We start from the raw sequence: 25,851 nt of genomic DNA, 5'->3' as shown, positions 1-25,851 counted from the left end.
CATTTTGATAAAGATTGTGTTGGATCCATAGATTGCTTTGGATAATATTGACATTTTAACCACATTAAGTCTTCCAACCTATGAACATGGGATTTCTTTCCATTTATTTGTCTTCTTTAATTTCCTTCAACAACATTTTGTAACTTTTATTGCTAAGTATTTTTGATGCTATTGTAAATGTAATTTTCTTAATTTCCTTTTCAAATTGTTCATTTTTAATGTATTCATATACAAGTGATTTTTGCACATTGATTTTGTATCCACAACTTTTCTGAATTCATTTATTGGTTCTGATCATTTTTTATAGAATATTTAGGGTTTTCTACATATAAGATCCTGTTATCTGTGAACAGAGATAATTTTAGTTCTTCCTTCTAATTGGAATGCCATGTTTCTTCTTTCTTGCCTAAGTGCTCTGGCTACGTCTTCCAGTACGATGTTGAGTAGAAGTGGCAGAAGCAGGGTATATGCATCAGAGCTGATTCCTGAGTGACACTCAAAGAAGCTGGAAGAGCGTGTGGTCTGAATACAAAGTAGTAGAGGTCTTTTTTTTTTTTTTTTTTTTGGCCATGCCGTGTGGCTTGTGGGATCTTAGTTCCCCAACCAGGGACTGAACCCAGGCCCTCGGCAGTGAAAGTGCAGAGTCCTAACCACTGGACCACCAGGGAATTCCCATCAGCCAAACATTTTTATAACAGCTTTATTGATATATAATTCACATATTATACATTTTATCCATTTAAACAGTACAATTCAATAGTTTTTAGTATATTCATAGTTGTGCTGTGCAACAGTCAATTTCAGAACACTTTCATGGCCCACAAAAGCAGTCACTACCCGTTAGCAATCACTACCCATTTCCCTTCAACCTTCCCCAACCCTAGGTAACCAGTAGCCTATCTTCTGTCTCTATGAATCTCTCTTTTATGGATATTCCATATAAATGGGGTCATACAACAAGAGGCTTTTTGTGTCTAGCTTCTTGCACTTAGCATAATGCTTTCAAGGGTCATCCAGTGTTGTAACACAGCCTAACATTTTAATGATTGCTACAAACTGGTTTCATAATATTTTGTATTTTGTTAAAGACACATAAAGGTTAATATTTGGGACAGACAGATATCATTCTGTAATGGAACTGTATCTAATGTAATGCTATGTAAAAAACCACCTTAAATCTTAGTGGCATAAAACCACAGCCATTTTACTATGTACATGGTTTTGTGGGTAAGGAATTTGCGCAGGGCACAGCAGGGAATTTTTCTTGATTTATAATAACTAGGATGGCTCAAAAGGCTAGAGATTTGCTAGAATGGCTTCAAACAGAAGAAACCATTATGTGGCTTATATATGTGGAGAAGGTCTGGCTTCACAGGTGTGTGACCTATGCTGACTCAAAAATAAAAGGGTCCCGTACTCATTAAATCATGCCTGGTTTAATTCTTGGGCTGTCACCATCTTGAACTTCAGAACAATTTTTGAAAAAGGGCTCCACAGTTTCATTTAGCACTGGGTCCCTCAAAATATGTAGTCAGTCCCACAGTTCTGGTTGTCAGCTGGGTTCTTCAGTTCTCTATGTCATGTCTGCTTGGGCTAAAATGTCAGAGATGGCTTCTTCAGTCACATAGTTGGTTGCCTGTGTTGGGATGACTGGGAAAGCTAGGGATGGCCAAGCATCTCTCTCCCTCTCTCTAAGTGGCCTCTTTTTGTTGCAGGGTAATCAGACTTTTCACATGATGCCCAGCATTCTCTACAGTGAGCAGTCTAAGAGCCTGGGGGGAAAAAATTCAAGGATCCTTATGACCTCACGTGGGAAATCACAGAACATCATTTCTATTACATTCTATTGGTCAAGGAAGTCGCTAAGGCTAGCCCAGCTAAAAAGGAAGGGAAATTAAACTCCACATCCCAATGGAAGGAAGAGCAAAGAATTTAGCTAATACTATCTTTAATCTATCACTGGCTAATATCCACCTGATACATTCATTTTGTGGGGACAAAATTAGTGTGTGTTATAGAAGAAATGCAAAGAGATAGACCAATGGAATATTCAGTTTCTAACATTCAAAATAGAATCATGAAGTATGTCGCTATGCTTTACATCATATTGTAAATCAGACGTTTACCTCTTCCTTAAGAATCTGAAAGACTAGGGCTAGTCCATAAATTGTAAAGAATGGAAGGTAGCAACCTTCTCTTTTTGTCCCTTGAGGATAGTTGTAAATAGAGAGGAAAGAAGTGAGTGAAGGTGGAGGAGGATTCTTTTGTCCTGCCCCAGTCTTGTCACACTTCCCCTTTAAGGCTTTGAGAGAAGATTGCCTTGAAGACTCCCCTGAACCAAAGCATATTTGGTAATTGTATGGTAGGGAGAAGGGGGCTTAGTCACCCTTGGTTCCTCTGTGTGGACACTTGAGATTTCTTGCCTGCCTGATCCCTGGGCACCACGTTGAGTCCTCATGGATTCAAGAAAACTGTCTTCCAAAAATGTTACAATATGGCACAAACCACACACATCAACCTCATACATCTGGACATCTTCCATGGAAATAAAGAAAAGAAAGCTGACTGAGAGGTCAGTTGTTTAAGCTAAGACAGCCTGGGGCCTTCCCTGGCAGTCCAGTGGTTAGGGCTCTGTGTTTCCACTTCAGGGGGCCCAGGTTTGATCCCTGGTCAGGGAACTAAGATCCCACACATGCTGTGGGGCGCAGCCAAAAAAAAAAAAAAAACTAAGACAGCCTGAACATGATTTAAAGAGACTGATTAAATTTATTAGACTGAACTGTTTTGAATTAAATTGAACATTTAATGAACTCTGCACAGACTCATACCCTAACTAGTAGCAAGGTTTGGGGAGAAAAATGGAAGAGAGAGAGGGGGAAAGGGAGGGAGGGAGGGAAGAAGGAAGAAAGAAAGAGGGAGGGAGGGAGGGAAAGAAAGTCATTATTTTTGCACGTCTGAGTTGCAGTATGAGTTATATTTGTGATTCTTCTGCAATATATACCATACCATACTACATAAGGGTGTGGGATAAGGACTAAGGACATCTAATCAGCACAGGGCTGTCTAGGGCAGGGCGGGATGAAGGACTTGATCCAGTTACAGTGGGCTCTCTCTTCCAAACCAAGCTCCTGAGTAGGAGTTACGGGTGAAGGAAAGAGGGAAAAGCATTACTTTAACTGTATCATTCCATCTTATGCCCTAACTGTATTAGTTAGATTTTTTTTCAGAAAATAAAGGAGGGTCTACTTCATAATTCATTGCTAGGAATATTCTCAGCCTAAGTATAAATTGTGAAGTAAGATCAGATAACCTTCTGGTAAAAAGCTGATTCAATTATAATAAATAAATAGAATAGGTATGGAAAATAAATTAAACAGGCTTTCATTAAAATAAGGAGGTACTGGGACTTCCCTGGCAGTCCAGTGGTTAAGACTCTGTGCTTCCAGTGCAGGGGGCGTGGGTTTGATCCCTCATCAGGAAATTAAGATCCCACATGCCACGCAGTGTGGGAAAAAAAAAAAATGATGTACTGAAGCTTGACAAAATAGTCAGTTTGGGAACCCTCCAGGCTGAGTGTGCAATATCTCCATGTGGATGGGCAGGAGGAGAACGGTGCTCTCCTGGTAAAGTCCTGGAATTGGGCAGGGGAGGGGCCCCTGGGCCTGAGTGTCCTACCCTTCAGCTGGCAATCTGGATAAACTAGGAGGAGATGTGGTGATAAAAAGCTCTGTCAGATTCTAATGTTCCAGTAACTACTGGTATACCCTGTTGAACTGGCTGGGGGTCCTGCAGAAAGGAATTCTGGTATGTGGATTCTCTAATTAGAGTAAGTAACATCTATGTGGTTGATTTATGTTTCTCTTGTAGGAGTCCTAAACATCATCAGCTTGGTGCCTTTTTCCTTTCATAACCATGTGTATTTCACATAAATCAGCATAAAGATTTTGAGAGAAGTTGTCTTCTAGTTTGCTTAAATGATAATGAGGAGAGAAGCTTTCGTTCAAGTATTCATTTATAGGGCACTCATGTGTTAATCACTGTTCTGAGTACACGGGGCAGTAAGATCAAAGACATTCTCCTTGACCTCAAAGCTCTCTGGCCCTATGCCTTTCTTTTTCACTCCTTCATGGGAGGGTAAACCCAGGCCCATCCCAACCCTTCAAAGCAAGTTAAGACCAGGCTGTAACATATAACTAGACTTTATTGAAGGTTTCAGGATAGCAAAATGGAATTACAATGTAGTAAAGGAAAACTTTAAACTGTCTACTAAATGTGACTTCTGAATGTCAATGTCCTTACCTACCCACTCCTTTTAGCCCCTGACTTCCTACTATGTTTTAGGAGTAGCCTACTCTCCTTAACACAGGAGATGCCTGTGACCATGAACATCACTCCCCACGTCCCAGAGCTCAGGCTCCTTGAATCCTCTAAGGCCCAGTGAGAGGAGGAACCTGTCTCCCCTCAGCTCCAGCCTAAGGCTAGCTTTCTGGGAGACATCATCATCTACACAACTCCACCCACAAGGATGACAACTTCTGATATTGTTAAAAGAGCAGTTTAGTTCTGCAATGTCTTGAATCTCACCACTGCTGAATGGCATCTTGACTTTTCCTTTCTCAAGTCCACAGTGCATTATTCTTTTTTAACTCAGATTTGTTGAGATTTAATTACATATAGTAAAATTCACCCATTTAATGTACAGTTCTGAGTTTTGACAAACACATAGCCATGTTACCACCACCACAATCGGGACATGGAACAGTTGCTTCACCCAAAAAAAATCCCTCGTGTCCTTTTGTGGTCAACCTCCTTATACCCTCAGCCCCAGACAGATAGTGGCCTGTTTTCTGTGCCCATAGTTTTACCCTCTTCAGAATGTCAAAGAAATGGATCCAAACAACTGGTAGCTTTTTATATCTGATTTCTTTCACTTAGCATAATGCAACTGAGATTCATCCATGTTGTTAAGTGTATCAGAAGTTCACTCCTTGTATTGCTGAGTCATTTTCCATTGTATGAACGTACTATAGTAGATTTATCCATTCACCAGTTGAAGAACATCTGAGTTATTTCCAGTTTTTGATGATTATAAATAAAGCCTCTGTAACATTTGCATACAGGTGTTTGAATGAAGATAAGTTTTCATTTCTCTTGGGTAAGTATCTAAGAATGGAACCACTGAGTTGTGTGATAAGCATATGCTTAACATTATATGAAATAGTAAATTGTTTGTCAAAGTGTTTGTACCATTTTGCATTCTTACCGACAATGTATGAGAGTTCTAACTAGTCTGTATCCACAGTAGTACTTAGTAATACCAGTTTTTCTGTTTTTTTAAAAATCTTATTCATTGTAATGGATGTGTACCAGTACCGCAGTGTACTTTAAGGTTTTAATGACTCGAGTCTTTTCACGTGCTTATTTGCCACCCATATTTCTTTTTGGTGAAATATATTTTCAGTTCTTTTCCCTATTTACTTATTAACTTGTTTGCTTTATTGTTGGGTTTTGAGGATTCCTTACATAGACTATATCCAAGTCCTTTAGCAGAAATATGCTTTGCAAATATTTTCTCCCACGCCTGTAGTTTGTCTTTTCATTTTCTTAAATATTTTATCTTAGCAGCTCAGCAGCTATAATAAAATGTTGTAGACTGGGTGGTTTAAACAACAGACAGTTATTTCTCACAGCTCTGGAGGCTGAGATGTCCAAGATCAAGATGCCAGCAGATTCAGTACCTGGTGAGAGCTCTCTTTCTGGCTGGCAGACTGCCACCTTCTGGCTGTTTCCGCACATGGTGGGGAGAGAGAGATCAAGCTCTCTGGTCTCTTCTCATAAAGTCACTAATCCCATCATGAGGATCCCACCTTCATGATCTCATCTAAATCTAATTACCTCCTAAAGGCTCCATAAGAAGATATATTGGGGGGTAGGCCTTCAACGTATAAGTCTGTGGGGAGATACAGTTCAGTCCATAGCAGTATCTCTCAGAGAGAGTAAATTTTAAATTTTGAGGAAGTCCAACTTAACAATTTTCTTTTATAGATCATGTCTTTGGTGTCATATCTAAGAGGTTTATGCCTAACCCCAAATCACAAAGCTTTTCTCTTATATTTTCTTCTAGAAAACTTATACTTTCAGCTGTTTTTATGTAGGTCTACAATCCATTTTAATTGTTATACATGGTGCCAGGTATAGATCAAGGCTTTTTTTTTTTTTTAACATTCGTATGTCACATTGTTCTAGCGCCATTTGTTAAAAAGACTATCTTTTCTCTTGAATTTCCTTTGAAAATTTTTCAAAAATCAATTAACCAAATCCATAGGTCTATTTCTTGTTTCTCTCTTCTTTTCCATTGACTTATATATCTATGCTTTTACCCGTACTATGCTCTCCTGATTAGTGTGGCCTTATCCTAAATCTGAAATCAGGTGGTATGAATCCTCCAAAAATTAATTGTTTTGATTTTTCTAGCCCTTTGTATGTCCATACAAATTTTAGAATCAGCCTGTCAGTTTCTATGGAAAAAAAAAAAAGCCTTCTGGCATTATGGTTAGGATTTCATTGAGTTTATGCAAATCAATTTGAAGAAAATTGATAGCTTAACAATATGGAGTCTTCTGATTCATGATCACAGTATTTCTCCCCATTTCTTTAAATCTTCTTTAATTTCCCTCAGTAAGGTTTAATAGTTTTTAGTGTACAGGTCTTGAACCTCTTTTGCTAAATTTACCCTTTAGTATTTTACTTTAAAATTTTTAAAAAATATTTATTGTTTGTCGTGGTCCGAGCACAGGTTGGAAAAGAATTTCCAGACACAAGGCAGAATGTAAGGAAGATATAGTTTATTCAAGAGAAGAGTTGCTGCAAGAACAGTGGGCCGACTTCCTGGTAGCCAGGGAAAGTCGACCATGAGCATGGGTTTCTGGTCTGTTTTTTTTTTTTAAATGTTGGTTGAATGGGAGCTTTTATTATTTATTTATTTGTTTGTTTGTTTGTTTTGCGGTACGCGGGCCTCTCACTGCTGTGGCCTCTCCCGTTGCGGAGCACAGGCTCCGGACACGCAGGCTCAGCGGCCATGGCTCACGGGCCCAGCCACTCCGCGGCATGTGGGATCTTCCCGGACCGGGGCATGAACCCGCGTCCCCTCCATCGGCAAGCGGACTCTTAACCACTGAGCCACCAGGGAAGCCCGACTGGTCTGTTTTTATGGCCAGGAAACCTGTAAGTCACCTGCTGACTGGGCAGAGTATGTGTACTTTCAGTGTGGGGAGCGGGAGAAGAACGGGGCAAATATTTTTCCTTATATGGGATGGGAAAGGGACAGGGCATGCTGCCTAGGAGGGCTCTGGAACACTGCAATGGTCACATTCTGACAGTGATAGGAGTCCTGTAACTCTCTGTTCTGGCAATATTGGCCCTTTGAGTTTATCTTGTTCTTTGTCCTTGGAGCACACCACATTGTTGTCTAGTACATGTTGTTTAGTAGCATGTCCATTTATTTTATTTATTTCTTGGCCACACCATACAGCATGTAGGATCTTAGTTCCCTGACCAGGGATCGAACCCACGCCTCCTGCATTGGAACTGCAGAGTCTTAACCACTGGGCCACCATGAAGCCCCTAGTATTTTATATTTTTCCATTTTTCATAGTAATTTTAGAATTTTCTGATTATTCATTGCTAGTGTATAGAAATATAATTGATTTTGTATATTGACCTTGAATCCTATGAACTTGCTAAACTCACTTATTCTGGTAGCTTTTTTTGTGGATTCCTTAGGATTGTCTGTGAATAAGGTCAGCTACTTCTTTTCCAGTTTAACTATCCTTTAGTGATTTTTTTTTTTCTTTTTGAGGTACGCGGGCCTCTCACCGCTGCGGCCTCTCCCATTGCGGAGCACAGGCTCTGGACGCACAGGCTCAGCGGCCATGGCTCACGGGCCCAGACGCTCCGCGGCATGTGGGATCCTCCTGGACCGGGGCACGAACCCGTGTCCCCAGCATCGGCAAGCAGACTCCCAACCACTGCGCCACCAGGGAAGCCCTAGTGATTTTTCTTGATTTTCTAGTTTTAACTAGAACATCCAGCAATATGATGACTAAAAGTGCTGAGAGTGGCTATCCTTGCTTCTCTCAAATCTTATTCATTCACTATTGTATTAGTTTGCTGGGGCCGCCATAACAGAGTACCACAGACTAGGTGGCCTAAACAACAGAAATGTATTTTCTCAAACTCTAGAGTCTAGAATTCTAAGATCGGTGTCAGTGGGGTTGGCTTTTTCTGAGGCCTCACTCATTGTCTTGCAGATGGCTGTCTTCTTCCTGTTTTCACATGGTCTTCTCTCTGTATCTATGTCTGTGTCTTAACCTCCTGTTCTTTAAGGCCACCAGTCATATTGGATTAGGATTAATCCTAATGACCTCATTTTAACTTAATTACCTCTTTAAAGATCCTGTCTACAAATACAGTTATATTCTGAGGTATCGAGGGTTAGGATTTCAAAATGTGAATTTTGGGGGGACATGATTCAGCCCTAATAATCATTAAATAAGATGTTAACTGTAGGTCTTTGTAGATACCTTACCTAAGGTTGTTAAAATTCCCTTTTATTTCTAGTTTGCTTTTTTTTAATCTTGAATGAGTACTAAATTTTATCAAATTATTTTCTACATCTATTAAAATGATAATATGTGTTTCCTTTCTCCCTCTTTTAGTATGATGAATTACATAGACTGAGTTTTCAAATTTCAAGCCAGACTTGTATTTCTGGGAATAACCCCATTCAGTCGTGATGTATTATCCTTTTCATATGTTGCCAATTTTTATTTGGGAAAATATAATGGAGTATTTTTGTGGTGCACACCACACTGAAGACTGTTAAGTTTCTGGGTGGAAGGAGAAATGCTATAAAAATGTTTAATCAGTCTTCATTTACCGTAACATGCAGAATAAGCATATTACTTAAAAATATATAAGCAAATATCAGAAATAACAGTTCAAAGAGTTAAAAGTAGGGACTTCCCTGGCGGCTCAGTGGTTAAGACTCTGCACTCCCAATGCAGGGGCACAGGTTTGATCCCTGGTCCAGGAACTAAGACCCGGCATGCCGGGACCAAAAACACCCCCAAACAAAAAGTTAAAAGTGAATGGAGAGCTTCCCTGGTGGCGCAGTGGTTGAGAGTCCGCCTGCCGATGCAGGGGACACGGGTTCGTGCCCCGGTCCAGGAAGATCCCACATGCCACAGAGCAGCTGGGCCCGTGAGCCATGGCCGCTGAGCCTGCGCGTCTGGAGCCTGTGCTCCGCAACGGGAGAGGCCACAACAGTGAGAGGCCCGAGTACCGCAAAAAAAAAAAAAAAAAAAAAAAGTGAATGGAAACATGACTAGAAAGTAAGGTTGTTCTTCTTACAGTTTTCGTACCATTTGACTTTTAAAAATTATGTGCACATTATTTTAGAAGTAAAACTTAATTTACATTAATTTTTTTTAAGTCTCCAACCAGAAACCAGTCATTTGTTTTTAGTTTGTTTTACAACTAAATTACAACTCTAATTCAGTTGGGATTTTTTTGTTGGTGCATGGCATGCAAACAACTGGAACAGCGTCTATTTTTCCTCCTAAATAGGTAACTAATTCGTCCCAGCATAACTGATTAGTGCTTTTCTTCCCATGATTTGTTAATACTCAGTTATTCATACCAGGATATTTCTATAGTATTTGTCCTTGCTCCGGTACCACACTGATTTGAGCTATAGTGGAATGAGTTTACTGTGGTGAAGCTCATTTATTTTAAAAAAAAAGATGTGCAAAGACACAGAGGTTTATAAAAGTAGGTGGCTGGTTAAGTGCATGGAGGAATCTGAGAGTAGATAAATAATGAATGTTGAAAGCGCAACAGTAAACAGCATTAGTTAAAGCCGAACTCTGGACACATAGTCTCTCGGGAGGAAACAACCTTCACAAATTTGGACCCGTAGAGGCGAGAGAGACACCAAGCACAAAGCAAAAGCCGCGGAAGCCCGGGGGATCCCACAGTGATTTACGGTCCCTCACCTGCTCAGGGAGATTGGCGGCGGCCCCGGGGGCGGGGCATAGAGAACGTCACTTCCGGCCGCGGCCCGCGAGCTCCTCTCGCGCTATGACGGCCAGTGCGGAGGCGCGGGGGCGACGCCCAGGAGTCGGGGTAGGAGTAGTGGTGACCAGCTGCAGGCATCCTCGCTGCGTCCTCCTGGGGAGGAGGAAAGGGTCATTTGGAGCCGGCAAATTCCAACTTCCCGGGGGCCACTTGGAGTTCGGGTAAGCAGCCGCCTGGCGGACGAGGAAAGCAGGACGTGCACGGGAAGGACGACCTCGCTCCTTGCGTGAGTCTGTGCGTGCGCGCCGACGCTGCGTCCTTTCTCGCGCGTTCCTCTTTTCTCCTCTCGGGCCGGGAGGGGGCACTGCGCTGGGTATGGCTGAAGGAGAGATTTCCTCGTTCCCGTGTGAGCTGCGCCTGCGCCATCAGCTCCTCGCGAGACCTGGCGCGGCTGGGAGTTGGCTGGTGAGTTGTGTTTTTCTTACTGCTCGCACTTGAGAGACCGGAAGTTGGTGTTTATAGGCCGCGGTCAATGTAGTTCTGTCAGTTAAGGCTTTTGCACGGTTTGCTGGTGATTTAAACGCACATGGATATGTTCCGTGTTTCCTGCTCCAGTAAGTTTAGTTGCGCTCTAACCAAGCGAATGGGCGACTGAAACTCTGGGCCTCAGTTTCTCTCTTTTTAAAATGGGGAAGTTAGATGATGTACTCCTTAAGGTCCCCCCTCTCTGCGTTGGCATATTGTGGTTTGATGATGTGTCAGACCGACAAAGAAAGTTAGTTCTACACAAGGGTAAAAAAAGGCTGAGATTGTGCTAGAAGGTGGATTCACTCAGACTCTTGGACTCTTTAATCAATAGAAATTGATAAGATGCCAGATGAGGAATTTAGGCGAAGTTTTATTGGGGCTTGTGCTATAGCAAGAGGGAGCGAGAACAAGACACAGATGCCCTTTCTCGGCTCCCCTGGAGGGGACGTGGTGGTGGGCTGATTCCTTAAATGGGGTGAGAATAGGGATGGATCTGCGGGCTGTGCAGGAGGCGCAGCTTAGGTGGCCCGCCTAACCCCTTGGTGTGTGTGGGAATCACGCGTGGTACCCCGCTTTGCTCTCAGCAGCTCTGAAATGGCAGTTGGTTTGTGGCCTTTTTATAGCTTGTTTATTATTGCCCCAACTGCGCATGCGTGCAGTTATTTTTTTAGCCTCTACCTTTTGTCCAGGTGCAAGCGCTCTGGTAAATGAACTATCTCAAAGTGAGAATAAAGCGTTCAAGACACAGAGCTTGTTTTTCCTTTTGTATAGAAAGTTTCAAACATACATAAAAATAGAATAGTCAGTGAATCCTCATGTACCCATTACTCAGTTTGTTCTTGTTTCGTCTTTACTGCTCCTCCCTCCCGGCAAACAGACACACACACACCCCTTGTTTTCTAAACTATTTTAAAGGAAAGCAGGCATCTTATTACACCACCCCTAAGTAATTCAGTATCTATCTGTAATAGGCTTTTAAAAAGAAGTAACCACCATACCATTTTCAAACCTTAAAATATTTTATAGCATCTGTCACCCAGTCTGTACCATTTTCTGCAGTCATCTTGAAAATGTATTTTAATGTTTTGTACCAATTCAGATGAAAGGGAGGGCACATGTTGCATGTGATTGATACATTTTTTAAGTCTCTTAATCAAGCAGTACCCGCCCTCCCCTTTCACCTATGCCATGTTGAATATGGGTCATTTGAATTTCTCACATTATGACTATATTCTTCTAATTCACGTATTTCTTATAAAATGGTTGTTAGAAGTAGAGACTTGATCCTAGTGCCTTTTAATCAGACTTAGATCTTTATAGAATATGAAATTCTTATCTTCTAGCACAGGGAATTGTTTAAATGGTCTTCAGAATTTTTAAAAGCATCAATAAGTTCCTCGTTTTTAGATAAGTAAGATAAGCTATCACTTAATAAATAATAAAATGCCTAGATTAAGAATCAAATTGCCCAGACAAGCACACCATATTGTACTTTGTCAGTTTGGGGGGCGGGGGAGCATTAGCCAAAGTTCGATCACAAATTAAGCACTATTTAGAATGTGTAATTTCTAGAGTAGTGGTTCGAGATAGCTATCCTAACAGTAACACAAGACAGTATTGGAGTCTTGACTCATACTGAATGATAATGGCCAAAATTGTACTTTAATGACCTTTTTACTAAGTGCTAGGTGTTATGCTAAGCTCTTCACAGGTGTGCTTTCACTTATCTTTGTGTAACTGGTAAACAGAGTGGGCTAAATCGATGGGAAACCAACAGGAAGGAAGTGGCTTTATTTTCTCTTTTCATTGTCTTCAAATATGATTTGTCTTTCCCTTCTCTGCTTCTCCATGACGTTTTCTGCAAATTCAATTGTTTTGCTCTTGTTACCAACCTGGGTTCTTGAACTCTTTAATCAGTAGAAATTGATAAGACGTCAGACAGGAATTCAGGCAAGACTTTATTGGGACTCATGCTACGCCATGAGAGGGAACAAGTAACAGGTGCCCTTGCTCACTGTCTGAGGCAGGCGAGCTGGTCCCTTAAACGGGGTGAGGGTGGGAGTGGATAGGTGCTTTGGGCTGGAGGGGTGGCTTAGGTGATCTCTCCACCCTCTTGGTGGTGCCGGGTGCCTGTGTCGTGTGTGGTACCCTGGTTTTGCTCCTGACGCCTCAAAAGTGGCAGTTGGGTTTTGGCCTTTTTGTATCTTTGTTCACAGTTTGCCCCAGCTGTACATGGGTGCAGTTAGTTTTCGTCGTCCCTTAGAGTTTCTTTGTATTCTGTTGTTCAAGGAGAGGAGATGTTAGTCCAGGTGCAAGCACTGCAGTAAAGGGTCCCAGTCCCAGCCTGTCTCACTTTCACTTGATTATAAAAGTAAATCATATTTTGGTTATTATGATCCTCTTCCAGGCATTTAGCTTTCCTTTGTAGTGGGGGAAGGAGGTGTGGGCCATTGTTTTGCTTTCTCTACCTCCTTCTCTTCTCACTGTTTCTGGTTTCTTTTTCTGGTGTGTTGAGGAACGAGGGGAGGGAGCAAAACTTTTACCTGAGTGGTGCTGCTGTGACCTATGTTATGTGCCCTCTGGGTGCAGTATTCACAGGCGTGCTCTCTTTCTTTCTTTCTTTCTTTTTTAAAATTTATTTATTTTTGGCCGCACTGGGTCTTTGTTGCTGCGCGCGGGTTTTCTCTAGTTGCAGCAAGCGGGGGCTGGTCTTCGTTGTGGTGCGCGGGCTTCAGTAGTTGTGACTCACGGGCTCTAGAGCACAGGTTCAGTAGTTGTGGCGCACGGGCTTAGTTGCTGTGAGGCATGTGGGATCTTCCCGGACCAGGGATCCAACCCGTGTCCCCTGCATTGGCAGGTGGATTCTTAACCACTGCGCCACCAGGGAAGTCTGTGTGCTCTCTTTCTTAGGGTGTGTTTATTGGTTGGTTGGAAGTCCTACAAGGATTTCTACACTGCACAGTTCCCTGACATAGGTGACTGACTTTTTGTGACGCTGGCCACCAGCTCCTGCTGTTAGCACACCACGCTACATTTTCTTTCTGATGGGGCCCCCAGCAGTCTCTTGTAGCATCTGCTTGGCCCAAAGGAAACACACGTTGGGAAGGATGCTTTCACTGCTGCCCATTTTCTCTGCTCAGCCATCGTGGGCTGCTTTAGCCACTCTCCTGCCTTCCAAATTCCTAAAGTGGGAATGAGCATCACCTTGTGTATTCACGTGCATCCCTAAACACCACGGGATACATTTCAGATTAACCCAAGAGCTCTTTCCTTCCTACACCTCTGCTCTGATGCACTGGGGTAGACCCATGAGGTTCCCCAGCTCAGTCTTTAACTGGGGAGTAACATGCCAGTACCTCCTTCTTGAGAGTCTCACCCAGTCTCTGTGACTAATTCTCTTGGAGGGCCTCCCACTTGGTTTCGAGGCAGAGGTGGCCCCTCATCAGGAGGAAGAGGAACGTTCCTGCAGGCTGAAAACGCACAGCTCTCCTCCCTCCCAAAGATCTGTCTTCTTACGTAGACTGGGTAGTGACGGTAGTTTAGATAATTAGAGATACAAAAATATTCAAGGTAGAAAAGATAGAGAAACAGTATTCTTTTTTGCTGAATATCACACTAAAGTGCTTCATAAATATTTGGAAGTTTAATCTAAAGTGCATATGAAATGACTTTAGAAAAACTGAATCACACTAATGATTTCTTTTAATAATATTTGTTTTCATTCAATACTCATATTTTATCTGATTGTATAAAATTTCATTTGGAACAGTTTCTAAAGGGAGATATTATATATTTTTAATCTTGTCTCATGTATGAAAACTGCAGTGAAATGTTTTAATTTATATACAGGTTTTTGTAACTTTTGGAATATCAGCGTTTTTGTCAATATCTAGTTATTATGGATCATACGTTGAAGATGAACTACTCACATCAGTGTATTTTAATAGTTCATGAATGCCTGTTGCCTATTGCCCTCAATTTTGAGCCTTCTGAGCCTTCAGAAAAGACAGTGTCCACTTCTTGATACACTTAACACAACCCCGTGAGAAAGTAGCATTATCTTCTTACTTGTCTAAGGTGGAAAATAATGGACTTTGAACTCAAACCCAGGTCTAGTTGACTCCAAAGCTGTGCTCTTAACTGACGTATTAAACCACCTCCTGGTTGCATGCTGCTCCCAGGCACATGAACTAGTGCTGAATTGGCTAAATGTTCATTTTTTTGTTCAATATGAAGTCCTTTTGGTCTTCAGATACTTGATATAGGATAAACAGAGTGTCAAAGGAGGGTTGTTGATTTATTGTTGTAAAGCGTGAACCAATTACAGCTCTTTTTGCTTTACACTAGGAATTTCTAGCCAGGAATTTCATGGCAAAAAAAAATGCATAAATAGAATTGAACACGGTGGTGTGTTTCTGTTTTTCAGTGAAAGCTGGGAAGAATGTGCTCAAAGGGAAACCTGGGAAGAAGCAGCTCTTCACCTGAAAAATGTTCGCTTTGCCTCGGTTGTGAATTCTTTCATTGAGGAAGAGAATTACCATTATGTCACTATTTTAATGAAAGGAGAGGTGGATGTGACTCATGATTCAGAACCAAAGAATGTAGAGCCTGAGAAAAATGAAAGTAAGAGAACTATAAATAATGCATTTTCTATGAGAGTATAAGGTCTGAAGGAAGATTACATTATGTTGCCATAGGAAGAGAATTAGATTAGAATATAATTATACTTCAGTTAGAATGTAAATCTACTTAAATCCTGGATACATAAGGACAGGACAGGAAAGAGAACTGGGCCTAGAGCCAGACTACTTGGTTCGCATCCTGGTTCTTCTACTTAGAGGTTTGTAACCTTGGACAAGTTATTTAGGTCTCTGGGCGTCTTTTCTCACTTGTGACAATAATACGTACTTCAGATGCTTTGTTGTAAGGATAAAATGAGTTAATACATACAACGGGCCTGGCCTAGTGAACACAGTAAGTACTCAGTAAATGTTAGTTTTATTGTTGTGTTTAATTTTGTTTCACACTGTGATTTTTAAGCAAAACATTTAACGTGCCTTCCTCACTTTTCTCACCTGTGCAAGAGAGGTAAAACTTTCTTTTATAGAGAATGCTTAACCTAACAAAACACTTAGCTGTTACCTTCTGTGTTGAATTGAGTGCTCTGAAAGCTTTAATGACAATAACTGATATTCTGTTATTTACTGTGTACTAAGCATTGTTCTTAGGGCTTTGCATGTATCATCTCTCTTCAAATTTCATAAAACTGCATGATTCGGGCTCCCTGGTGGAGCAGTGGTTCAGAGTCCACCTGCCGATGCAAGGGACACGGGTTTGTGCCCCGGTCCGGGAAGATCCCACATGCCGCGGAGCGGCTGGGCCCGTGAGCCATGACCGCTGAGGCTGCGCGTCCGGAGCCTGTGCCCCGCAACGGGAGAGGCCACAACAGTGAGAGGCCCGCGTACCACAAAAAAAAAAAAAAAAAACACCTGCATGATAAAAGGAACTAAAGAGTAAAATATCAAACTTATTCAATATATTATTTGCCATAAGAAACCTTATCCAAGTGGTCTCATGTAGGATCACTCCTCTAAACGTTTAATTTCTCCTCTAATAGCAAAAATCTTTTCATTCACAAATACTTGCTGAGTACTGTGTGCCAGACATTGTTCTAAGCACTAAAGAAAAAGTGGTGTTTAAAACAAAGTCCCTGCCCTCCTGGACTTTACATTATATCTGGGGGGAAAGGCAACAAATTAGCAGATATTTTATGATAGTAATGATAGGAGTAAGAATAAAAATAAAGCTGTGTAAAGACAGTGATGCATGGGTGTTGTGTCAGGTGGGGTGGTCAGGGAGGGCTTCTATGCAGAGCCTGAAGGAAGTGACATTACTAGAATGAATAAGTCATGTCTGAAGTGTTTTACAGACTGACTTGATTGAATGAACAGAAGGGCATGTTCTACCCGAAGGCCCGTTGAGTCATATAAGATTTTTTATAAAATAGGTAACTACTTGGAATCCTTTAAAATAAGCTAGCAAAGTCTGAACTGTTTTTACTCACAACACTTCTGATACCAAATGTGTGGACTTTTTTCCTCACACTAATTCTCCAACTCTCCAGACATCAGTTGAGTGTCCTATAATTCAGTTCAATTCTTACACTGTCTACTTGGATCCGAAAAGTTAAAGAGCTCAGTCCCGTGAGACTGCCCCCATTTCCATCCAGGCCTCCTGTACTTCTGACGGCCTGGCTATAAATCGAGGCTCCCACAACCCCCCTCTTCAGTAATTTGCTAGAATGTTCCACAGAATGAAGGAAAACACTCTCCTCACATTACCGGTTTGTTTTAAAGGGTACAGCTCAGGAACAGCCAAATGAGAGAGGTAGGGCCAGGTCTGGGGAGGGGGCACGGGACTTTCATGCCCTCTCTGGATGTGCCACCCTCCCAGCACCTCGATGTGTTCAACTTGGAAACTCTCTGAACCCAGCTGTGTAGAGTTTTTATGGAGGTTCCTATGTAACGGGATTATTATTACTGTGATTGGTTAAATCAATGTCCATTGGCTGTTAACTCAGTCTCCAGCCCCTCTTTCCACCCCTAAGGTGGAGTGTGGGGTGAGAGGTGGGCTGAAAGTTCCAACCCTGTGATCACGCCTGGGTCTTTCTGGTCACCAGCCCCCATCCTGAAACTCTCTAGGGGTCCCCAGCCACCAGCCATCTCATTAGCATAAACTCAGCATTGGTTGAAAGGAGCTTATTATGGAAACAAAAGATGCTCCTCTGATCCCTATCACTCGGGAAATTACACAGATTTTAGGAACCCCGCCAAGAAACAGAGATAAAGACCAAATACCTATTTCTTATATCACGATGTCACACAAAGAAACACACAGAAAGTACACAAAGGCCTTCAGCTGGCCTAGGGTACAACAAAAATTATTCATGCCTTAAGAAGTGGGAGGCAGGATTGTACCAGGTTCACTGGGGGAGCTGATAACCTGGCCAAGGTGCAGGCACTTGGGGGTCTTCGTTTTTTATAATATAAGCATGCAGTCTCTGCCCCATGTTCATCAGGTCCTGGATCTGGGTTGCCTGCTTCAGTTTCCTCCAGCCACCTGTTTATACTTAGAAGCATTATCCAGATGCTTCGTTTTCTAGGGGGCCCCTAGGATAAACTTTACTTCAGCTCTCTTGAGACTCAGTTAATTGAGCATCTTGCAGCACATTGTGAGTGTCTCCCTCCCCCTCCTCCTCTCCCTCTCTCTTTCTCTCCCCTTCTCTCTCTGTCTCTCTCTGTCTCTCTCTGTCTCTCTGTCTCTCTCTCTCTCTCTCTCTCTCTCTCACCACAGGTGCTGATCAGCCTTTCTGCAGCTTATTCCAATTTCATGGATTCTTTGTCCCCCGCCTTGCCGGAGTGAAATTACGTACCTGTATTTTATAGGCAGACAAATACTGAAGGGAATAAACAGTACTTACACATAGATATATGCATGTAATCATAAACTAATTTAGAACATGGAGTTCTAATAATTATTATATTTCTGTATTATTATCATAATATTTAAACATTCACCTGTCACGGGCATCTGTGCTTTCATGTTATTTACATTTAAATCATCAAAGAAAACACCACCCCCTAGAATATTTTTCTAGGATTTCATGTACTTTACAATTAATAGACACTGTTAAATCTTTCACATTTCAGTGGATTTTTAAGAAGACAGCTCCTTCCATTCTTGTCTTTCTATCTAAAATATACCACAGCACAGAGAATACTTTTTATTCTCTGTACAGCTTCCATTACTTTTTTAAGAAATGGAGGATAGCTTAGAAATTTTGTAATCTACCTTATTTTGTAGGTGAGGAAACTGGCTTATTTTAATGTAGTTTAACTTGTAGTATCAATGCAATATATAAAATTCTGTGAGTCTTGTTTAACCAGATATTTAAATGAAAATTGAATGGTATTAAATCTGGGTTTTACCACAATGTGGCCTTTGTAAACTTGGCTTCATATTCAGATAACAGCATGTTTTAAATGATCATCATTCCCTTCTTAAGATCTTCATTCTAAATGCAAATTATGTTTGTATAGCCAAGCTAATGCATAGCATCACTATTGCACTTCATTAGTAGCAAATCATTTTTAAATTTAATTAATTTTTCTTAGTATAGGTTAACTTGCCAAAATAAATATCCTTTGTTTCCTTTCACCTAAAGAAATTGCTTTGATACCTTTCTTTTCTAGGTTGGGAGTGGGTTCCTTGGGAAGAATTTCCTCCCCTGGATCAGCTTTTCTGGGCACTACGTTGTTTAAAGGAACAAGGCTACGATCCATTTAAAGAAGATTTGGATCATCTGGTAGGATACAAAGGAAATCACCTAGAGGTGAACAAGGAGACTCCCTGATTTTTTTTTTAATGGGTTAGCCAAAAAAAAAAAAGTTCGTCCGGTTTTCCCGTAAGATGGCTCTAGTAGTGCTTAGTTGTGTTTAACTTCATTCGAAACAATTTTGTTGGATTGTATTGTGACAGCTGTCATATCAGCGTGTATTTAAAAAAACACATCAAAATTGGTGAACTTTTGTGTAGCCATTTTAGTATAGAAGATGGAAGAAAAAAAGCAACATTTTCGGCATATTATGCTTGATTATTTCAAGAAAGGTAAAAATGCAACTGAAACGCAAAAAAAGATTTGTGCAGTGTATGGAGAAGGTGCTGTGACTGAGCGAACGTGTCAAAAGTGGTTTGCGAAGTTTCGTGCTGGAGATTTCTCGCTGGACGATGCTCCACGGTCAGGTAGACCAGTTGAAGTTGATAGCGATCGAATCGAGACATTAATTGAGAGCAATCGACGTTATACCACTCGGGAGATAGCGGACATACTCAAAATATCCAAATCAAGCGTTGAAAATCATTTGCACCAGCTTGGTTACATGAATCGCTTTGATGTTTGGGTTCCACATAAGTTAAGCGAAAAAAACCTTCTTGACCGTATTTCCGCATGCGATTCTCTACTGAAACGTAATGAAAACGTTCCATTTTTAAAACAAATTGTGATGGGCAATGAAAAATGGATACTGTACAATAACGTGGAACGGAAGAGATCATGGGGGAAGCGAAATGAACCACCACCAAGCACACCAAAGGCCAGTCTTCATCCAAAGAAAGTGATGTTGTGTATATGGTGGGATTGGAAGGGAGTCCTCTATTATGAGCTCCTTCCGGAAAACCAAACGATTAATTCCAATAAGTACTGCTCCCAGTTAGATCAACTGAAAGCAGCACTCGACGAAAAGCGTCCAGAATTAGTCAACAGAAAACATATAATCTTCCATCAGGATACCACAAGACCACATGTTTCTTTGATGACCAGGCAGAAACTGTTACAGCTTGGCTGGGAAGTTCTGATTCCTCCACCGTATTCACCAGACATTGCACCTTCGGATTTCCATTTATTTCGGTCTTTACAAAATTCTCTTAATGGAAAAAATTTCAATTCCCTGGAAGACTGTAAAAGGCACCTGGAACAGTTCTTTGCTCAAAAAGATAAAAAGTTTTGGGAAGATGGAATTATGAAGTTGCCTGAAAAATGGCAGAAGGTAGTGGAACAAAAGGGTGAATACGTTGTTCAATGAAGTTCTTGGTGAAAATGAAAAATGTGTCTTTTATTTTTACCCAAAAAACCAAAGGAACTTTTTGGCCAACCCATACATAAAAGGCAAAATAGGTCCTGTAAAAGAATGAAAAATATCTACATTTCAGAACAACTCCATTTTAGCTGAAAAGTCCCACATGATTGCCAGTAATTTATTTGTAGTCTCTTAATATACCTAATACCCTTTCAGCCTGTACTCGTGAAAAATTTTCAGGGATTGTGTTATGAATTGTATTTCAGACTCAGAAAGTGTGATAAATGGTGATGTTGTGGTAATTCTGCTTTCCGTATTACTCTGTGGTTTGACTGTGCTGTTTGTCATTACCAGTGTGCGTGGAGGAGAGTGCAGAATTTGTCTTAGTGTTTCAGTTCTAATAGAGAACCTAATTCAGGTGCTAACACACTATGCCTGTTGCAGAATTTATCACATTTGTTGATTTTCCTCTTTTGTTTTATTTAAATCAAAAAAAATTTTGGTAATATATTGTGACAGTCCCTGCAACTAGAGCAAACATGACAGGTCTTTAGGGTGTATTTCCCAGGTTTCCGATTGAGAACCTAAAGCAAGGGAAGTGAGACAAACCATCCAGCATCTGTATCCCATCATTAACAGGCCCTGTCATTTGGGATCTCAGTTGATCGATCTCTCTGAGATTCAGCTTCCTTATGTGTAAAATGCGATTAGACTAGGGCAGTGGATCTCAAAGTGTGGCCCGGGGAAGTCCTCAAGACCCTTTCAAGGGTCCTCAGGGTTAAAGCTGTTTTTGTCATACGAAGACTTCATTTGCTTTTTTTCATTCTCATTCTTTCCTGAGTGTACGGAGGAATTTGCATGTTGTGTGATACTGTAGCAGACTGAATGCAAAGCAGATATGAGAGTCTAGCTCTCTTCTATTAAGCTAGATGTGAAAGAAATCGACAAAAATGTAAAACAGTGCCACTCTTCTCACTGGTTCTTTTGCTTTTTTTTTTTTTAAGAAAAATAGCTATATTTTTTATAAAAATTATGTTAACATATAACTGTTTTGAGTTATGGGTTTTTGTTATTTGTAAATAAATTAATAAAAGAATTCTTAAAATTTCTTGGTTTTAATTCCTAATATGGTCCTATCACTAGGTAAAATCCTATAAAAACAAGAACTCTTTGGGGTCCTTAGTAATTTTTTTTTAAATGAAGTATAGTTGTTTACAATGTTGTGTTTCAGGTATACAGCAAAGTGATTCAGATATATATTAATACACACACACACACACGTACACACATTCCTTTTCAGATTGTTTTCTGTTATAGGTTATTACAAGATACTGAGTATAGTTCCCTGTGCTATACAGTAGGTCCTTGTTGTTTATTTTATATCTAATAGTGTGTATTTGTTAATCCCAAACTCCTAATTTATCCCTCCCCTCCCTCTCCCCCTTGGTAATCGTATGTTTTTTTTCTATGTTTGTGAGTCTCTGTTTCTGTTTTGTAAATAAGTTCATTTGTATCATTTTTTTAGATTCTACATATTAGTGATATCATATGACTTACTTCAGTTGGTATGATAATCTCTAGGTCCGTCCGTGTTGCTGCAAATGGCATTATTTCATTCCTTTTTATGGTTGAGTAATATTCCATTGTACATATGTGCCACATCTTCTTTATCCATTCGTCTGTGGATGGACACTTAGGTTGCTTTCATGTCTTGGCTATTGTAAATAGTGCTGCTATGAACATTGGGGTGTGTGTATCTTTTTAAATTCATTTTCATCTTTTCTGGATATCTGCCCAGAAGTGGGATTGCTGGGTCATATGGTAGTTCTATTTTCAGTTTTTTAAGGAACCTCCATATTGTTCTCCATAGTTTCTGCACCAATGTACATTCCCACCGACAGTGTAGGAGGGTTCCCTTTTCTCCACACCCTCCTCAGCATTTATTATTTGTAGACTTTTTGATGATGGCCATTTTGACTGGTGTGAGGTGATACCTCATTGTAGTTTTGATTTGCATTTCTCTAATAATTAGTGATGTTAAACATCTTTTCATATGCCTCTTGGCCATCTGTATGTTTTCTTTGGAGAAATGTGTGTTTAGGTCTTCTGCCCATTTTTTGATTGGGTTGTTTTTTTGATATTGAGCTATATGAGCTGTTTGTATATTTTGGAAATCAAGCCCTTGTTGGTCACATCATTTGCAAATATTTTCTCCCATTCTGTAGGTTGTCCTTTTGTTTATGGTTTCCTTTGCTGTGCAAAAGCTTATAAGTTTGATTAGGTCCCATTTGCTTATTTTTGCTTTTATTTCTTTTGCCTTGGGAAGCCAATCTAAGAAAACATTGGTACAGTTTCTGTCAGAGAGTTTTGCCTATGTCCTCTTCAAGGAGTTTTATGGTGTCGTGTCTTATTTAAGTCTTTAAGCCATTTTGAGTTTATTTTTGTGTATGGTGAGAGGGAGTGTTCTAACTTCATTGATTTACATTGCTGCTTTCCAACTTTTCCAACACCACTTGCTGAAGGGAGACTCTTTTCTCCGTTGTATATTCTTGCCTCCTTTGTGGAAGATTAACTGACCATAGGTGTGCGGGTTCATTTCTGCACTCTCTGTTCTGCTCCATTGATCCATATGTCTGTTTCTGTGCCAGTACCACGCTGTTTTGATACTCTAGTATTGTCTGAAGTCTGGGAAGGTTATGCGTCCAGCTTGTTCTTTTTCCTCAGGATTGCTTTGGCAATTCTGGGTCTTTTGTGGTTCCATATAAATTTTAGGATTATTTGTTCAGGTTCTGTGAAAAATGCTTGAGTTATTTGATACAGATTGCATTAAATCTGTAGATTTCTTTGGGTAGTATGGCCACTTTAATATTCTTCCAATCCAAGAGCATGGGGTATCTTTCCATTTTTTTTGGAATCGTCTTCAGTTTCATTTATCAATGTTTTATAGTTCTTAGCATATAAGTCTCTCACCTCCTTAGGGTTATTCCTAGGTGGGTTTTTTTGCACAATTTTAAAAGGGATTGTTTTTTCACTTTCTGATATTTCATTGTTAGTGTAAAGAAATGCAACAGATTTATGTATATTAATCTTGTATCCTGCTACCTTGCTGAATTCATTTATCTGTTCTAATAGTTTTTGTGTTGAGTCTTTAGGTCCTTAGTAATTTTTAAGAGTGTAACGGGATCCAAAACCCAAAAGTTTGAGAACTGCTGGATTAGACCATGAACTCACATCCTTTTCTTTATGAGCCCGTTTCTGTAAAATCCCTTGCTTCTCCTAAAGCTGGTTACATTTGAATTTTGCCCTTTCAACAGACTCAAATACTGTTGTAATACGTGTTACAAAAGAATCTTTCTTCAGTGAATGAAGATCATTTTTAAAGTTGTTTTTTTTTAAATATTTATTTATTTGGCTGTGTCAGGTCTTAGTAGCAGCACACAGGATCTTCATTGTGGCATGCGGGATCTTTTGCTGCGGTGCACGGGCTTAGTTGCCCTGCGGCATGTGGGATCTTAGTTCCCCAACCAGGGATTGAACCTGCGTCCCCTGCATTGGAAGGCAGATTCTTAACCACTGGACCACCAGGCAAGTCCCTAAAGTTGTTTTCTTAATTGCTTACTTTTTCAAAGTTATATGTGCACGTTGTATAGTTTACCATTTACAAATCTCATTTTCTATTTTATTTTAACAGACTTTTTTAAGAGTATGAGAGGAGCTCAAGTGAAATTAGTGTATATTCCTTGAACTAATGAATTTCACAGTTTTTCTTACTCCTGTTTGATTACTCCATATCCTTCTGTTGCTTGCGCATTAGTTTTACTCCCTTCCTCAACTGACTTAATCCCTGTTTGTCCCTGGCTTCTCCCTAAATGATAGACATGGGAGGCTTGATAAGAAGAACCCAGGCAGCCTTGTAGATGAAACTCCTCCATGGCTTTATCCCAAGTATAGTTGATTGGGAGTTCATTGAGGTATGTCTTTATGCCAGTACTTATCCAAGCAGGTGTTTTATAGTTTCAGAAACTTATCACAAACCTGAGGAGTTTTTTCTGTATCTGCTACTTTTCAATTTTTAGTAGACAAACGCATTAGGAGCTTGTGAGGTTTTCCATTTGTTTGTTTTAAATTCACCAAATTAGACATGAAGGTCTATTTCAATGAAAAGAAAAAAACCAACCTGGGCCCTTATTTATAGTAAAAAGTAAAACGCTAAGTTTCATGTTAGAGCGGGATTGCACTTACTCGGCACCCAGCATGCTCAGTGGCATCCAATAATCACTCTGTAAATATTTCTCTAAAAGAGTGAATGACCAGAGCAGGATTTAGAGCTCTTTAAGTAAGCAGTTAATTCTTAAATGTTTTGAGAATTGCCTTTAATTGAAAAAACTAACACTGACTCCTAGCAGTATTCTCATGAAATGTCTATGCCTCACTCTGCCACGATACTGGCAAGTCTGAAGCAGCTCTTCATGTATTTGCTAAATCAAGCCCCAACGTGTCCTCTATCCCAAGATAGGCAAGGGCTCCTACACCGACCCTCACAACATCCGAGCAGAGGTCTGCCCAGCGGAGCATGGTGTGAATTCAGCCTCCCTGAGATCCACTTGGAAGAGGCAGTTCTTTGTTATCTGGACTGCCAGCTTTCCAAATAAGGCAAATATTCCTTCAGATGAAATATTCTCTTCTTGGGGGCATCAGGGATCATTTAGGGATCGTGGAGAAGGAGAGCTCAGGGAGTCATCTGTAAGGGACGAAACAAAGTCTTCCAACATAAACTCAATCATATATTGATGCTGCTTCTCTGTAATTTTTAAATTATTTATGTTGTACTTAGAAATCAGTGTTGCACTTGAGTAGCACTTGTGAAAAATGCAAATTAAAAATAACAGGAGGCATTGACTGAGAGGTGTGTACCAAGCTTTCCATTTTATGTACCTCAAGAAATTGAATACATAAGTTAGGCCCTCCATAAACATTTAATTTGCATCTACTCTGTGCCAAATATTGTGGTAGATGCTTAATATTTACACTGTAAATTGAATCTATCACACTTCCTTAATGCCAAATTCCCATTCTAGATTTCCCCCCATTTTTATGTTTAAAATGTTTAAGTATTTGGCTTTCTGCATAGTGTCGCTTAATAGCTTTGTATGCACTAAGTTATATCACTCCTTATTTTATTTACCAGAACAGTTTATGGGCAAACAGAACAAAGTAGCCAGCAAGCCAAGGTTATCACCAGGTTCAGTCTGACTTGGTATTCTGTCCTCTATTCTTCTGTTTTTCTTTACAGATTCACTTTCCACCTATCGTCTGATGGCTCCCCAAACAACATTATCTTTAGCTCAAACCTTTTTCCTAAACTCCAGATCACACACCAGTCACACACCAGTCATCTCTAGGTGAGATTTTCTCTGTCCTTCTCACCTGATACATTACAAACTGAATTTCCTCTTGTATTCCTCGAAGGGAATGCCTTTATCATCTGCTTACTTGCTCAGATTAGTTTCCTTTTCCCCACATAAAGCAGTCTCTGTCGTGTGCATCCTGTTTCTTTCACGTCTCTTGGATCCATCCTCATCACATTGTCCTGGTTGCCTCTCCCCTGGTC

General features: G+C 40.4%; 1 protein-coding gene across 1 annotated transcript; it reads left to right on the top strand.

Annotated features, from left to right (window-relative positions):
* Positions 1-9,611: 9,611 nt before the first annotated feature.
* On the top strand, positions 9,612-21,347 carry NUDT15 (nudix hydrolase 15). The gene is made up of 3 exons (XM_081214487.1): positions 9,612-10,298; positions 15,032-15,228; positions 18,858-21,347. The coding sequence occupies exons 1-3, from the start codon at positions 10,141-10,143 to the stop codon at positions 19,016-19,018; spliced, it is 516 nt and encodes a 171-aa protein (XP_081070613.1). The 5' UTR covers positions 9,612-10,140; the 3' UTR covers positions 19,019-21,347.
* The last annotated feature ends 4,504 nt before the right edge of the window (positions 21,348-25,851 follow it).

The sequence above is a fragment of the Mesoplodon bidens genome (genome assembly GCF_964165515.1).
Source record: "Mesoplodon bidens genome assembly, chromosome: 17".
NCBI lineage: Eukaryota > Metazoa > Chordata > Mammalia > Artiodactyla > Ziphiidae > Mesoplodon > Mesoplodon bidens.
Note: the sequence above shows the minus strand (reverse complement) of the source record. Positions and strands in the feature narration are given on the sequence as shown.

What these genes read in the sequence shown, in the direction of transcription:
- NUDT15 (XM_081214487.1), top strand. Translation starts at nt 10,141, where the DNA reads ATGACGGCCAGTGCGGAGGCGCGGGGGCGACGCCCAGGAGTCGGGGTA. An exon ending in GGGGGCCACTTGGAGTTCGG is followed by an intron (nt 10,299 to 15,031) that starts GTAAGCAGCCGC and finishes TCTGTTTTTCAG; the next exon opens with TGAAAGCTGGGAAGAATGTG. An exon ending in AGAGCCTGAGAAAAATGAAA is followed by an intron (nt 15,229 to 18,857) that starts GTAAGAGAACTA and finishes TTTCTTTTCTAG; the next exon opens with GTTGGGAGTGGGTTCCTTGG.